Genomic DNA, 15,269 nt, shown 5'->3' with positions numbered 1-15,269 from the left:
CTCCTTTTCCCTTTTCTCTTTGAGAAGGAAAAGTTCTTGAAAATATAAATAGGGAGGTTATATTTGAGGAGCAGCAGAGAATGGCATTAGTAAATACAAAAATATTTTTCATAAATAGCTTCAGATCATGGTTATGTGGAATCATGTCATTATAATTAAAGCCAGTTTCTCTCTGGAAAACTATATATTTCCTTCTTCTAGAAACCGAAAATATGCAGTAATCTTCATCGACCTTTTCATCCAGTTCTCCAGAGATAAAATAAATGCTAGTCACCCTTGATATTATTAGTTTTCCAGTCTTTGTATAAATTACAAGTCCTCGAAAGCAATTACAGGTTGCTGAGTTCATTCTTAAAAATGTGTAATCTTTTTTCCCCTGGTTTTATGCAGATAGCCGGAGTAGAGGAAGATGTTTTTTTAGGAACTTGGAACTTTGTGTTGGGGGGAGAAAAAGTAAAACCTGCTATCTTATAATGGCCTTTCCTATAAAATTCATTTCTGTTGCTAATTCCCTCCGTTATACTTTAATTTGGCAAAATATAATGCAGCTACTGTGTGATCTACAGAGACTGTCATGAAGTTGCTGGGTGGCAGTAGAAATGCCACTGCTTCAAGATTAGCACTTGGTTCCAAAATTGTTCAGTGAGCGATATAATCAAGGCTTTAAATAGACTTTACCATTCAAGGTGCACATTTTTGCAACTACTTCAGTGGAATGGTGAAATAAGATACGATTGATGTATTTTTAAAAAAATTTTTTTAACGTTTATTTATTTTTTGAGACACAGAGAGACAGAGCATGAACGGGGGAGGGTCAGAGAGAGAGGGAGACACAGAATCTGAAACAATCTCCAGGCTCCGAGCTGTCGGTACAGAGCCCGACACGGGGCTCGAACTCACAGACCTTGAGATCATGACCTGAGCCGAAGTTGGACGCTCAACCGACTAAGCCACCCAGGCGGCCCCGATTGATGTGTTTTAAGAAAGAAACCATTTTCAAGCAAATTTGTCTTTAAGAAGTCTACAGCGTGAAAGATTACATATGGAGGAAATAGTGCTGCTCTTGCCGTTTGGACCCTCCTTCAGGAAATAAAAATTGCTATTGGTCCCAGGATGTTTTGTAGGTACAAGCTGTATGCTTAATGACACATGCATATATCAGACAGGGTAGGGGATCAGGGTGCTCACCGCAAGGCTTAAGGAGATACAACACATATCCTGCGTTTCTAGAAAGTGTTGAAGAAGAAACAAAATGCATAGGAAGTTCATTTGTAGTTTGCTTTACTTTGGGAACAAGAAAGAAAAAAAACAAAAATTAACTTTATTAGGTGGGTAAGGCAATTTCTTTCTAAATGCACAGTGAGATCTTCAGTTTGATGCCATTTATTCAGCTTTTTCCTTATAAATAGAAAAGAACTATTTAGGTCTCACTTCCAATCTAAAGTTATTTATGACAGCCATTCTGCCTTTCTAACACAAAATGACTTTATTATAATTTGGATAAAATAGTTACTTGTTAACGCTTTCTGATTTGCCATATCTCTACCTCACTTGTGGCATAAAGCTGAAAAAAAAATTTTAAGCATTAGGGGAGAATATAAAGGTATACATACTCCTCTCATGATGTTCTTACTATCAGTTAGTTGACATAAAAATGAGGCAAGCACAAGAAGCAAGTTGATTGAGCCATGATACCATTTTACTGACTCTGTTAAGGGCAATAGTTCTCATACGTGTGTCGGATCAACTGGTATGGTTATCCGAATCCCCAGGAAGCTTTTAGAAAATACTGTGTAGAATCCTGTGCCCTGTCTCCAGAATCCACACCAAAATCCTGTGACTTAGGAGACCGGAGGCTTGTGTACTTTCTTAATTACCCCAACCCTCCTAAGGCAGATACTTCATAAATTTGACTTTGTTTCAATATTCTGATTAACAAAACTGACACTTTCTTTGAATCATAGTTGGAAAAAAATAACTGAAAATAATAAAGATTGGAGAATAAAATAAAGATCCAGAATAATCTCTTAGTAAATAATTTAAAGTTCCAAAGAAAACTTTAGTTTTTTTGGAGGATTTTTTTTTCATAATGAAGCTCCAAAATAACCTTTTTTTGGTGACCAGCAAAATGTAAATTGATAAATTGTGGTCATAACAGAACAGGGCAGAAGGACACCTTTAAAAGATTGCGGACCTGTAGTATAGAGTTGGAATTGTAAACAAGTTCATTTTTTTCAAGTATCGCGATTGTATTATTATGATAGCATTATACTTGATCACTAAGAAATTCATAGTTCATATCCTTAAGTCACTTACATTCTAGAAAAAAATGTGTAAAAACAGTTACAAAAGCATTTTTTTCAGTATTTTGACATATAATTTTTGGATTTGCAGGGGCTTTTTTGTTTTTGTTTTTAATTTTTTAAAAGTTTTTGAGAGAGCATGCAGGCAAGAGAGGGACAAAGGGAGGGAGGGAGGGAGGGAGAGAGAGAGAGAGAGAGAGAGAGAGAGAGAGAGAGAGAGAATTCCAAACAGGCTCCACACTGTCAGTGCAGAGCCCAACTTGGTGCTCAATCCCACAACCCTGGGATCATGACCTGAACCAAAATCAAAAGTCAGAATTTCAGCCAACTGAGCCACCCAGGCACCCTGGGTATGCAGGTTTTATTGATGAGCATAAAGAAAGTTGGTGGAAAAGGTAAACACCAAAGAAAAATGAAAAAGTAGGAACTTAACATATGAAAAGAATGAAGTGGGCAGCTTCCTCAGAATATAAGAATGAAAGAAGATGTGATAGGAACTGCTATTTCTTTCATGCTGTTTGGATCAGGTGGCCCGGAAGTTTGCTGAAGAAGAGAGCAAATTCTTAAGACCAGTTTCCTTCTATACATATTGTCTAGCCATATATGCCCTGTTGCCTTTAATAATCATAACCAATTTAGTTTTACTAATAGATTCTCTACATACCACCTTTGTTAAAATCAGATATCACTGGTGTTTTGTTAACAAGATGCATGATTTGGAATTACCTCAAGAATCTTGCAAGTACATAACAAAACAAAACTACTAGAAGTCTAATTGATCAGATGCCCTACCAAGATTCCAGTGGTTGTGGTTTGGATAGGTGGCTTACATGTGTTTAGTGTTTAAAAGCAAAAAAGAAAAACAAATGTGTGTACTTGTGTGAGTAAATGTCATCATTAAGAAATAAAAATGTCTTTTTTTTTCCTCTTCTAGTGAAGAAAAGCTCATAAAAATACATCAATTAGAGGGCCTGTATGCATAATTTCATTTTATTGGCATGCTATAAAATTCTGTTACAAATAAAAATTTCTAAAACTGTATGCTGACACCATAGTTGATATGTGTACATTCAAATTAACATCATCTAATAATTCATGTCATACCTTAAGGTAATCAATTTCACATGAGTAGTTTACTCAGGAAATACAAAGTGTATTGATTACAAATTTGGGTTTAAAAAAATTTTTTTAATGTTTATTTATTTTTGAGAGAGACAGAGACAGAATGCAAGTGGATTAGGGGCAGAGAGAGAGGGAGACACAGAAGCAGAAGCAGGCTCCAGCCTATGAGCTGTCAGCACAGAGCCTGATGCGGGGCTCAAACTCAAAAGCTGTGAGATCATGACCTGAGCTGAAGTTGGTCGCTCAATCGACTGAGCCACCCAGGCACCCCTGATTATAAAGTTTTAAACTAGGTTTCCTAAATTTGAGGTCTATGCTAACTAGGAATACCATATAATAAATGAAACATTATAGAAGATAGATTCCCCCAAGGAACTAAAGAAAAAAATATTTTATGATACCTTGTACTTTAAATCATCTGTATTTCTTATGACTTCTAGGTAAGAGATGCCAAAAAATTCCTAAAAATCTAATATTTTCTATTTTTCTGAAATTTACAGTACTTCTAATACAGGCACCTTCTTCTTTTGGAGAAAAAAAAGCTAATAGGTGATAAAAGATGAACTTAAAAATTTTTTTTTAATGTTTATTTGTTTTTGAGAGAGCAGGACGGTGTGAGCAAGGCAGGGGCAGAGAGCAAGGGAGACACAGAATCTGAAGCAGAATCCAGATCTGAGCTGTCAGCACAGAGCCTAACACAGGGCTCGAACCCACGAACCATGAGATCATGACCTAAGCCGAAGTCAGATGCTCAACCGACTGAGCCACCCAGGCACCCCAAGATTAACTTTAAATAGTGTCTTTTTATTAGATGTACTGTCTACATCTGATATCTTCAGAGAAAAGACTTATTAAATAATAACAGCTACCACTTTTGTGTATGTGCTGCCAACATGAGCATAACAGCTACTACTTTTGTATTGTACTTTCTGTGTGCCAGGAACAGGTCTAAGGGCTTTTTCCATGAATCCTCACAACAACCTTACCTACCTGAAGAAGTTGAGGCACAGAGAGGCTAGGAAACTTATTTAAGATCACAGTATAAGTTGTAAAGGTCAAACCTAAAATATTAACCTAGGGATTCCGGCTTCAGTCCAAACTCCTAACCATTATACCATACTTCTGCTCTTAAATAAGACTACATCCTAAATTAACAGTCAGATACTAAAAGGAATGATATGAAGCTGACAGCCGTCTGGTATGTTTCTAAGTCTCCTGGTTGAGTTTAGAGATTTTGATGATTAGCAAAGTCTGGGACCTATTGCACCAGAATATAAATTCTTGAGGACCAAAGATTTGTAGGCATTTATTAAAAGAAAATATACGTGATGTAAACATTAATGTCTTTGAAGACACTATCATTATTAATGTACACTATATAGATGTCTTAATTCCCATTATTTACACAATTTGTTCAAAACGGGATTGCTGTTCTATTCTGATTCATATTAGAAAAACTGAAGTTTTGGGGCGCCTGGGTGGCTCAGTCGATTGAGCGTCCGACTTTGGCTCAGGTCATGATCTCACAGCTCATGAGAGTTCGAGCCCCGCGTCAGGCTCTGTTCAGACAGCTCAGAGCCTGGAGCCTTCTTCTGCTTCTGTGTTTCCCTCTCTCTCTGCCCCTAACCTATTCGCATTCTGTCTCTGTCTCTCTCAAAAATAAATAAACATTAAAAAAAATTTTTTTTTAAAAACTGAAGTTTTAAAAAAGTAGTAACAAAATTTATGAGGTATCAAATTTTTAACTGGGAATTGATCTATAGGATAGACTGTAATTTCCAGTAAATCTTAAATAATTTATCACAAAGTTTTACTAATCAAGAAAATGTTAAAACATTCTAAACCAATTATTTTTTTCTGTTTGTGCATTGTTATACCAGATGATTTATCTAACAATGTCTATATTTGTATGCACATATGAACTGAATTTTTTAGAGAATTCTGTTTTATAGAATGAGTTCGTGGAATTCTTCGGAGTTTGGAACAGTGACCTCTGCATAGATTTTTGCCAATCACTCTAACAGAACATATAGAAGTAGGACTACAATTTCTGTATATATATTTAAATAAGGAAAGGGATTTTTCAGGTCAACATGATGTTGTTGTTCTAAGTCTTTAGATGATTTCCTGATACTTTTATTTAGTTCTGTTATCGTTTGTGTTACCAGTTATGATCATTTCCCTCTTAATGCCATAATTGAAAGGCCAAAAAATAAAATGAAGGGGACAATAGAAAGTAAGCTCCCGCAGGAGGAAAAAAAAAGCATGGATATGGGTCTTAGTTTAAGGGAACGTCAGAAAGAAGCTCTAAGTAAGATGCTTCTTTGCATATCAGATTTTTGCTTATTTCTAACTTTGCCTCTAGCTGCTTGAAATTCTGTTTAAGCAACTTTTTCTGTGGAATGTTGGTAAAAATCTATAAATAGAATCATTTGACTCCTGGAATCAGTTCACATCAGATTTACTGTTTCATAATAATAGCATTCTTGAGGATAATCATCACACAACTAAAACATTGTAGGACATCAAATTACAAGCTTCTGGAATTCCATTTTTAAATATTCTTTTGTTAGCGTTCTGTGAAGGATTCTGAATGCATTTGCTTTAAATTCTTTCCTTGTAGTTAGACCAGGACAGTGAATTACACTCATTTGAACCAGTACCCTACCTCTCCTCACTTGTGGGTTTGCATGTGTGTATGTTTTGGGTATTTGACAACAATGTAGTGTGTTGTTGCAGCTGCTTTAGTTTTATTACAAGACATTTAAAAAACACATTTGAAAACAATGAAAATAATCCATGTCATTCCTTTATGTGTGTGTGTTTTCTAACAAGCAAAAATATGACCAACCTTAGTAATTCTGTTTCTCACTGCTCTCTACCATTTCTCTGCCCAAAGTTCTTGCTGTTCCTTGTACAAACTTAATAATTTCCTGGCCACGTGTCTTTACTTTGGCTGTTTCTTTTCCTTGGAATCTCCCCCTTAACCATGGTCAAATCTTACTCATATTAAACAGCCACATATAAAACAAAGAAATTAATTCTTTCTTCATTGTAGTTAGAGTAATTATGTTGCCTCTAATACTCCCTTTGTATTCTTTTTTTCTCAGATACCTCATGCTTTCTCTCTGTAATACTGTGGACTCTTGAGCAAATGACTTGTCATGTTGGGAAGATTATGTTTAAATGTGAATAGTGTTTATAATAATGGCATACTTTACATAAACACAAACCTGTTGTACAAAGTACAATTTGAAAAATAAAGTTCTTGCCATAGTAACAGTAGTTTTGCTGACCTTGGTTGTGCTCATAAATAAATCTCTTAATTTCAGACTGTTAAGCGATTATGGATTGCTTTCACCTTTTACAGTTTCTATACTGTGCTACCCTGTCAAGGATAGGGTTAGTCTGCGGTCTGGGATGAGGAGGAGAGTAGCAAACTCTTTTGGGTCTAAGTGGACACCAGTATCCAGTATGGCAGGACAGAACATAGCCTTTAGATTTCCGAGTGGCATTTATGCCTCGAGTTAGCTGTGATGTCCAATTATTTACAAATTCAAGTGGTAATAGATATACTAGAAATCATAATTCTATCCCCCAAATAAGGCTGACAGGAATTAGATATGAGAGTTAGAATCCCAGCTTCTTCTCTTAGCTTTAGGATTAGAAACTGGGCAGCTGTTTGGAAAGACTAACAAAAAGAATTATTTAAAATAGTGAGGTGGAGATTGGGAGTGATGAGTGAAAGAAGTGTGAGAGGGAGATTACAATACCATGCTTGCACAGATGCCCAAGAGAAGAACAACCTGTAGAAAAAAGACTGACAAGGGGCAGTCAGTCTTAATGTTGAAGTACCCCAGGGTACAATCCTTGTCCTTGATTTCTTTTCTATCTCAACTCATTTTTTGGTGAGTTTACCCAATCACAAGACGTTAAATACTGTCTAGTAGGCCAGTGACTCCCCAAATGTATGTCCAGTTCAGACCTTTTTCCCAGTTCCAAATCCAGCTGCCTACTTGATACAGATCTAGTAGATACTAAATGTAGCAGATCCCATTCCAACCACCATCTTGCAAGCCCTACCTCAGCAACCTGTGCCATCCTGTATCTTCTCTACCTCAGTTGATGACCCTCCATCTTTCCCATTACTAAGACCAAAATCTAGGAGTCATCCTGATTCTTCTCTTCCTCTTGCTTCACATCCAGTTTGTCAGGAAATTCTGTTGTCACTCCCTTTAAAATACATTCAGGTTTTAACAGGTTCTCCACCACCCCTACTGTTACTAAGATGGTTCTAGGCCATCAGTATCTCATATCAAATATTAGTGAATTGCCTTCCTTACTGGTCTCCTAGTGTTTGTCCCCTTTTATTGCTAATTTGAAAGGAATTGGTTGTGGACTGTTTTATAAATATCTGTGACATGGGAAATACCAGTATTTCAGATAGCATCATTTGGCAAAGAAAATATTGTTCTGCCTTGTTTGAGTTCTCTTTAGTTTGATTGTGTAATATTTGTGCATGAAATACCCAAGAAGAAGCATTTAACAGAAAATGTGTAAAGTGGCTGTGAAAGACAACAATATACCTAGGTTTACCAGCTGCAATGATTCATTAAAACATACGTTACCTTAAGAATTGTGAGCCGTGTTTTTAGCGGTCTGATATGTGATTGGGTAGGACCGTAAGGATCATTGGTCTGTAACTCAGCTTTGGTGCAACGTAAGATGTGCTGACTGATCAAAGGATACGTTCAAACACACTTTTCTCCCTTGACACAGTTATTAAAGACATGTTTCAGATTCATGAAAAATGCAGGAGAACATATAGTTGTCCTTTTAGTCTTCAAAAAAAGAATGAATTTTAATAGTTTACTTTTTATTTCATTTTATTCTGATGGTCAGAATCTTGACCATAGGTAGAGGTTTAAAAGTCAGAAAGGATGGATGATTCAGTTCTAATAAAAGTTGTTTTCAGGAAAGAATAGGTACTATAGGATGTTTAACAAACTGTGCCATACACTCTGGCAATTTCTTATGATTTGACTTAGATATCAGTACAACCTGTTCAGATTGCATAATAGCGGCATTGGCAGTCACAGGTCTTTTGTGACTTTATAGCAGTTTCTTGAGTCTGTGATCCAGTTCACATAGCAGTTACCTTAAAACTTATATTAAATTCCTTTTGAAATGGGAAGACAAAATAAAATTCCCTCTAATAAGTATATTTTGTTGAGCCTAATGTATACCTTTACTTATGGGAGAAGGCCTGCTAAAATCTAAGGAATTATTTTTTTCAAGAGATTTTTTAATTTTTTTCTTTATTTTGGAGAGAGAAAGAGTGTAAGCAGGGTGGGGGGGGCGAGGCAGAGAGAGAGAAAGATTCTTAAGCAGGCTCCCCACTCAGTGTGGAGCCCAATGCGAGGCTTGATCCCAAGATCCTGGGATCATGACCTGAGCCAAAACCAAGAATCAGACGCGCAACTGACTGAGCCACCCAGGTGCCCCTAAGGAATTTTTTGTAATGCTTTTAAACATGAGCTCTTAGGCACCACACAGGCAAGCATTGAAACAAAAAATTGTTAGAGACCCCAATGATCACATTTGCTAGTACAGAAGCTGCCTGAAGTTCTAGTGAAATGAACAAACACAAACAAAACAAAAATTAGAATTCAGACAAATACATATTTTGTTGCAAAACAAGAGACTTTCATATAGTTGAGACTTTGCTAATTCCAAATCTGATGAATGGTCAAAGAAATTATTTTTTATGTTTGACAACACTATAGTCTAAATCAGGAAATCTTACTTAGCATAGGGTCCATAAAAGGGCTATAGGGAGATCCATGAATCTCTTTTGTGTACAGTTTTATATTTTTTATCCATTTCCATGAAAAAGAGACCATACTTTTCACCAGATCCTCAAAAGAATCCATGATCCCCCCCAAAGTTTAAGAACTACTTGATCCTTGTGCACATTTGTATCACTGCGGTAAAGTTTTTGAACCACATTTAATTCTCATGACTGACAGTGAAAATCTGTATTTCTACTTTCTAAGGTTTACCATCTAAGTTTTAAAAGATTAAGTCCAACCAAGGTGGTGTTGCTGGTAATGCTAGTAGCAGCAGATACGTGAAACCCACTCTGTTTGTAGCATATTGATTTGGTGTTTGTCACTGCACTTGGACACAATATGCATAGGCTGGGATAGTCATTTAAATGATCTATACTTTGATTATAATTTTAAGCAGTTTTTTTTTTTTCTTTTTATTCTATGTGGTTACAAACCAGTAAGCGTGGCTGATCCTGCTGCCCTTGGTTTCATCATTTCTCCATGGTCTCTGCTGTTGCTGCCATCTGGTAGTGTGTCCTTTACAGATGAAAATATTTCCAATCAGGATCTTCGCGCATTCACCGCACCAGAAGTTCTTCAAAATCAATCACTAACTTCTCTCTCGGATGTTGAAAAGGTAACTGTTAAGTGTTTTTAGCTTGGTTTTGTTTTTTTATTTTGGGTGGGGGTAGGAAAAGTAAAAGACCCTGGGCTACCCTCCCTCCACCCTCTGAAAAAGAGCCACTGAATTTTAAATGATCATGTATTCCAAGAAGTGCGTATTTATTTTGTGTGAGAATAGTTTTATAAAAATTTATGGATCTAAGAAACAATATTTTTTATTAGTAAGGTGAGCCATTATTAAGTCATGTTTAAAAATACTAAATGCCTGCTGTGTTTAAAGCACTGTATTTGTGAGGAAGATGCAAAAATAACTAGAGAATTGATCCTGATCAATGTGTATAGAACAACCTGTAATATATGGATTAAAATAAATATATGGGGTAGACTATTTTAGAATGTTGGAAGAGGAGCAGTTAATTTTTAGCTTAGAATGATATCACAGGAAAGGTAGCATTTGTGTTGGGCTATGAAGAATGAGTAGAATTTAGAAAAGTAAAAATAAGTAGATGTGAACGTTCCACTCAAGGTTGTTGGTATATGCAATGATAAGAGATAAAAAATTGTCCACTATGATAAGGGAATGTTTGGTTAGACTAGCTAGGCTAGAGCATTAGGTACCTGGAAGCCTGTGGTTAAAGAGAAGGAGACTATTAAATCAGAATAAAGAAGACTTTGAATACCAGTACTTGAGACTTTCTTCTGAGGCATATTTTCAGGAGAGTGATTATGATGTGACTTGTGATTTTAGAGGGGAAGTTTGACAAAAGTGTGGATAACTAGATAAGATGAAAGATTATATAGGGATTGTATTAGATAGGAATATATACAATATACAAAGTCTATACTACACACATCTATACACACATAACAAACTGTATAGGAATTGTGTAGAAATTTAATAAGGGACTTTTAATAATCTGGGGAAAGAGCTGAAAATCATGTGATGCCTTGGGAATATAAAGGCATGGATAAAAGGGATACAATGGAAGCAAAGCTCACAGTTTGACAATTCATTTGATGGAACAATTAAGAAGGAAAAGTTCATGATGGAAATATCCAGTCTGAGGATGGCAATAGCATTGACATCAGATCTCATTTCATTGTCAAGGCTATGAAAAAATTTATATATATATATATATATATATATATATATATATATATATATATATAGTATATAGTATACTATATATATAGTATATAGCAGGTTGCGATAATTTAGATATGGAACTCTGGAGAATTAAGAACTGGGTATGAATATTATTTCCCTTACATTATTCCACATAAGTGTAAAAACTAACATAATAATTTCCTGGTAGTAAAACCTAAAAGTTTGTGCATTTTTTTTTAATGTTTATTTATTTTTGAGAGAGAGTGGGTTAGGGGCAGACAGAGAGGGAGACACAGAATCCGAAACAGGCTCCAGGCTGCGAGCTGTCAGCACAGAGCCCGACGCGGGGCTTGAGCTCACAAGCCGCAAGATCATGACCTGAGCTGAAGTCGGCCGCTCAACCGACTGAGCCACCCAGGCGCCCCAAAAAGTTTGTGCATTTAAAATTTTGATATACATTGCCTAATTTCCATGTAAAAGGGATTGTACTAATTTATCCTTCCATCCTATCACTGTCAGTGAATGTTTCCCTTTTCAGAGAGGGAGAGAGAGAAGGAAAGAGGAAGAGAAAGCGTGTGTATTTGTGTATGTGTGTGTGCATGCATACATGTGTATTGATTAAGCTAGAAGAAGGCATCTTGATTTGAGCCATTGTGTTTCTAAAAGAAGACTAAATAGAATTGGTAGAAAATCCAGGTTTATCTACCCAGTTTATCTACTCCATGAACTGCTTAAGAATTTTGGGAGTGTTGGTCATTGTTATAGATCATGAGAGTATTCAAATGTACTGGTAGTGTTTTATTAAGCTGGATAGCACATATATAGTTATTTACTGTTATTATTTAAATAGCATGCATTCATTCTGTACATTCTGTATGTGTGGTTCATTTAATAATAAACTTTTAAAAGATATAAGGTAATTAGAACATTGGAAATAGGCATAGTGTGTGTGCAACTTATTTAACACTTGATATCTCTAGATCTTAATTGAACTCCAGGATATCTACAAACCAGTGAAATGGCAAACTAAGTTTTGCATGTTTGAGCATGTTCAGAGAAGGGTGTCCATAACTTTATCAGTCTCTCAAGTGGATCTGGTGACCTCTGCAATAGAGTAAAGCCATGGATGTCTTAGTTTTGAAAACTTCTACTGAATTATAATAGGGTTTTTTCAAATTATGAAAAGTTTTGCACAGTGGTTTATGAATTCTTTCTGGAAGGCATTTAAAATCCACAATAGAAGAAAAAAGTACTTAGTAAAACTTTTAGGTGCACAAGTGCCTTTCTAATTTGCATAAGCTTTCCCATTTTGCCCTGTGATGTCAGGATACCCAAACAAGTAAACTGCCTTGTGTTTAGGTTAAATTGTTAGAGCACATGGTTGAGAACGTGATTGAAGCCTGCCTCTTAACTAGACTAAGTTTTAGGAGCCAGAGCTGAGATGCGATGGGTGTGGTATTGTTGCCATTACTGTGGTAAAGTAAAGTTGATTTATTTGTGAATCTAATGGGAACTTCTGTTTACCTCATCTCTTGCCTTAAAAGCTCCAGTGCAATTCTAAGTATGAAGAAAATCAAAGACAAGTGTTTTGATCCCATTCCTGTTTGCAATATAAGTATGAAGCAAAGGTCAGAGGAGTAGTCTTATATTCTAGTATTCTTTTTGGGGAGTGGAGCAAAAGGAATTACATTTATTTGACCACTAATGGCCAATAAATTCATGGAAACTTACTAATTTCACATTGTGGTGTGAAAATTAAAATTAAAAAGCACTATTCTAGTATTATGATTTTAATGGGGCAGGGGTGTACTGAAAAAGAGGACGGTAACTGCATTTCACAACTTTTATGAGTTAAGAATATGTCATTAACTAGTATGCAATACATTCTTGCTATTGATAGTATATAATATATCAATATTTTTTTAAATAATACTCGATGCCTAGCACAGTATTGTGAATAACAATGAGTATTTGGTAAGATCTTGATGCATAAAAATGTTTTCTTCATTCAATGGAACTTGTTTTGTAAACTGTATATGTACAGCTGTATGAAAAAATTTACCTCAACTACCAGCTCTATAAATAGGCACTTTCATTTATTTGCCTTAAAGTTTTACTTTTCAAGATAACATGACTCTTTAAAAACTCGACAGGTTTATACAGGTCACACTAAGATTTTTGATCCTCTGGCTTTTCTGTCTTACTGGTAATTGTTCACTTCCTGCTTGCATGGTACATGCTGTGCTTAATTTGGCAGTTCTTTTGAAATCAATTTGATGGGAATGGAACCTGAGACAAATTCTTGTTGTGATTTGTCTTCAAGAATATTGATATACTCCAGGGATTTGTACTATATCCCTGATAAACTAAAGGAATCTTAGTTTAAGTGTTTATTGCCACTAATTTGTAATCTAAATATCAGGAATTGTGGCCCCTATCATCTCTGTTCTTCTTGAAAATCAAGGGTCATCTTTATAAGAACAATACTGGAAATTTGCTTCTCCAACCTTAGCAGAAGCTTCAACTGAACTTGTCAAAAAAGACCAGGGGCGCCTGGCTGGCTCAGTTGGTGGACTGTGTGACTTTTGATCGAGCCCCACATTTGGTAGAGATTACTTAAAAATAAAATCTTTAGGGGAGGGAAGATGGCGGCGTAGGAGGACGCTGGGCTCACCGCGTGTCCTGCTGATCACTTAGATTCCATCTACACCTGCCTAAAGAACCCAGAAAACCGCCAGAGGTTTAGCAGAACGGAGTCTCTGGAGCCAAGCGCAGACGAGAGGCCCACAGAAGAGGGTAGGAAGGGCGGCGAGGCAGTGCACGCTCCACGGACTGGTGGGAGGGAGCCGGGGCAGAGGGGCGGCTTGCCGGCCAAGCAGAGCCCCCGAGTCTGGCTGGCAAAAGCGGAGGGGCTGGACGGACTGTGTTCCGACAGCAAGCGCGACTTAGCGTCTGGGAGGTCAGAAGTTAACAGCTCTGCTCAGAAAGCGGGAAGGCTGGAGGACAAAGGGAGGGAGAGCTGCTGAGCCCCCGGACGGCAGAGCTCAGCTTGGCGGGGAACAAAGGCGCTCACCAGCGCCATCTCCCCCGCCCATCCCCCAGCCAAAATCCCAAAGAGAACCAGTTCCTGCCAAGGAACTTGCTCGCTCCGCGCAAACACCCAACTCTGTGCTTCTGCGGAGCCAAACCTCCGGCAGCGGATCTGACTCCCTCCCGCTGCCACAGGGCCCCTCCTGAAGTGGATCACCTAAGGGGAAGCGAGCTAAGACTGCCACTCCTGCCCCCGTGCACCTTGCCTACCCACCCCTGCTAATACGCCAGATCCCCAGCACCACAAGCCTGGCAGTGTGCAAGTAGCCCAGACGGGCCACACCACCCCACAGTGAATCCCGCCCCTAGGAGAGGGGAAGAGAAGGCACACACCAGTCTGACTGTGGCCCCAGCGGTGGGCTGGGGGCAGACATCAGGTCAGACTGCGGCCCCGCCCACCAACTCCAGTTATACACCACAGCACGGGGGAAGTGCCCTGCGGGTCCTCACCACTCCAGGGACTATCCAAGATGACCAAACGGAAGAATTCCCCTCAGAAGAATCTCCAGGAAATAACAACAGCTAATGAACTGATTAAAAAGGATTTAAATAATATAACAGAAAGTGAATTTAGAATAATAGTCATAAAATTAATCGCTGGGCTTGAAAACAGTATACAGGACAGCAGAGAATCTCTTGCCACAGAGATCAAGGGACTAAGGAACAGTCACGAGGAGCTAAAAAGTGCTTTAAACGAAATGCAAAACAAAATGGAAACGACGACGGCTCGGATTGAAGAGGCAGAGGAGAGAATAGGTGAACTAGAAGATAAAGTTATGGAAAAAGAGGAAGCTGAGAGAAAGAGAGATAAAAAAATCCAGGAGTATGAGGGGAAAATTAGAGAACTAAGTGATACACTAAAAAGAAATAATATACGCATAATTGGTATCCCAGAGGAGGAAGAGAGAGGGAAAGGTGCTGAAGGGGTACTTGAAGAAATTATAGCTGAGAACTTCCCTGAACTGGGGAAGGAAAAAGGCATTGAAATCCAAGAGGCACAGAGAACTCCCTTCAGACGTAACTTGAATCGATCTTCTGCACGACATATCATAGTGAAACTGGCAAAATACAAGGATAAAGAGAAAATTCTGAAAGCAGCAAGGGATAAACGTGCCATCACATATAAAGGGAGACCTATAAGACTCGTGACTGATCTCTCCTTTGAAACTTGGCAGGCCAGAAAGCTTGGCA

General features: G+C 37.6%; 1 protein-coding gene across 8 annotated transcripts in view; it reads left to right on the top strand.

The window, feature by feature from the left end:
- PTPN13 (protein tyrosine phosphatase non-receptor type 13) overlaps positions 1-15,269 on the top strand; it is a 235,138-nt gene that overhangs the window by 79,667 nt on the left and 140,202 nt on the right. For all 8 annotated transcript variants that reach the window (XM_058719585.1, XM_058719587.1, XM_058719586.1 and 5 more), the window contains exon 3: positions 9,715-9,893. In XM_058719585.1, coding sequence (XP_058575568.1) covers positions 9,715-9,893 — 179 coding nt within the window. The remainder of the gene's footprint in view (positions 1-9,714; positions 9,894-15,269) is intronic.

The sequence above is a fragment of the Neofelis nebulosa genome, chromosome 3 (genome assembly GCF_028018385.1).
Source record: "Neofelis nebulosa isolate mNeoNeb1 chromosome 3, mNeoNeb1.pri, whole genome shotgun sequence".
Classification (NCBI taxonomy): domain Eukaryota; kingdom Metazoa; phylum Chordata; class Mammalia; order Carnivora; family Felidae; genus Neofelis; species Neofelis nebulosa.
Note: the sequence above shows the minus strand (reverse complement) of the source record. Positions and strands in the feature narration are given on the sequence as shown.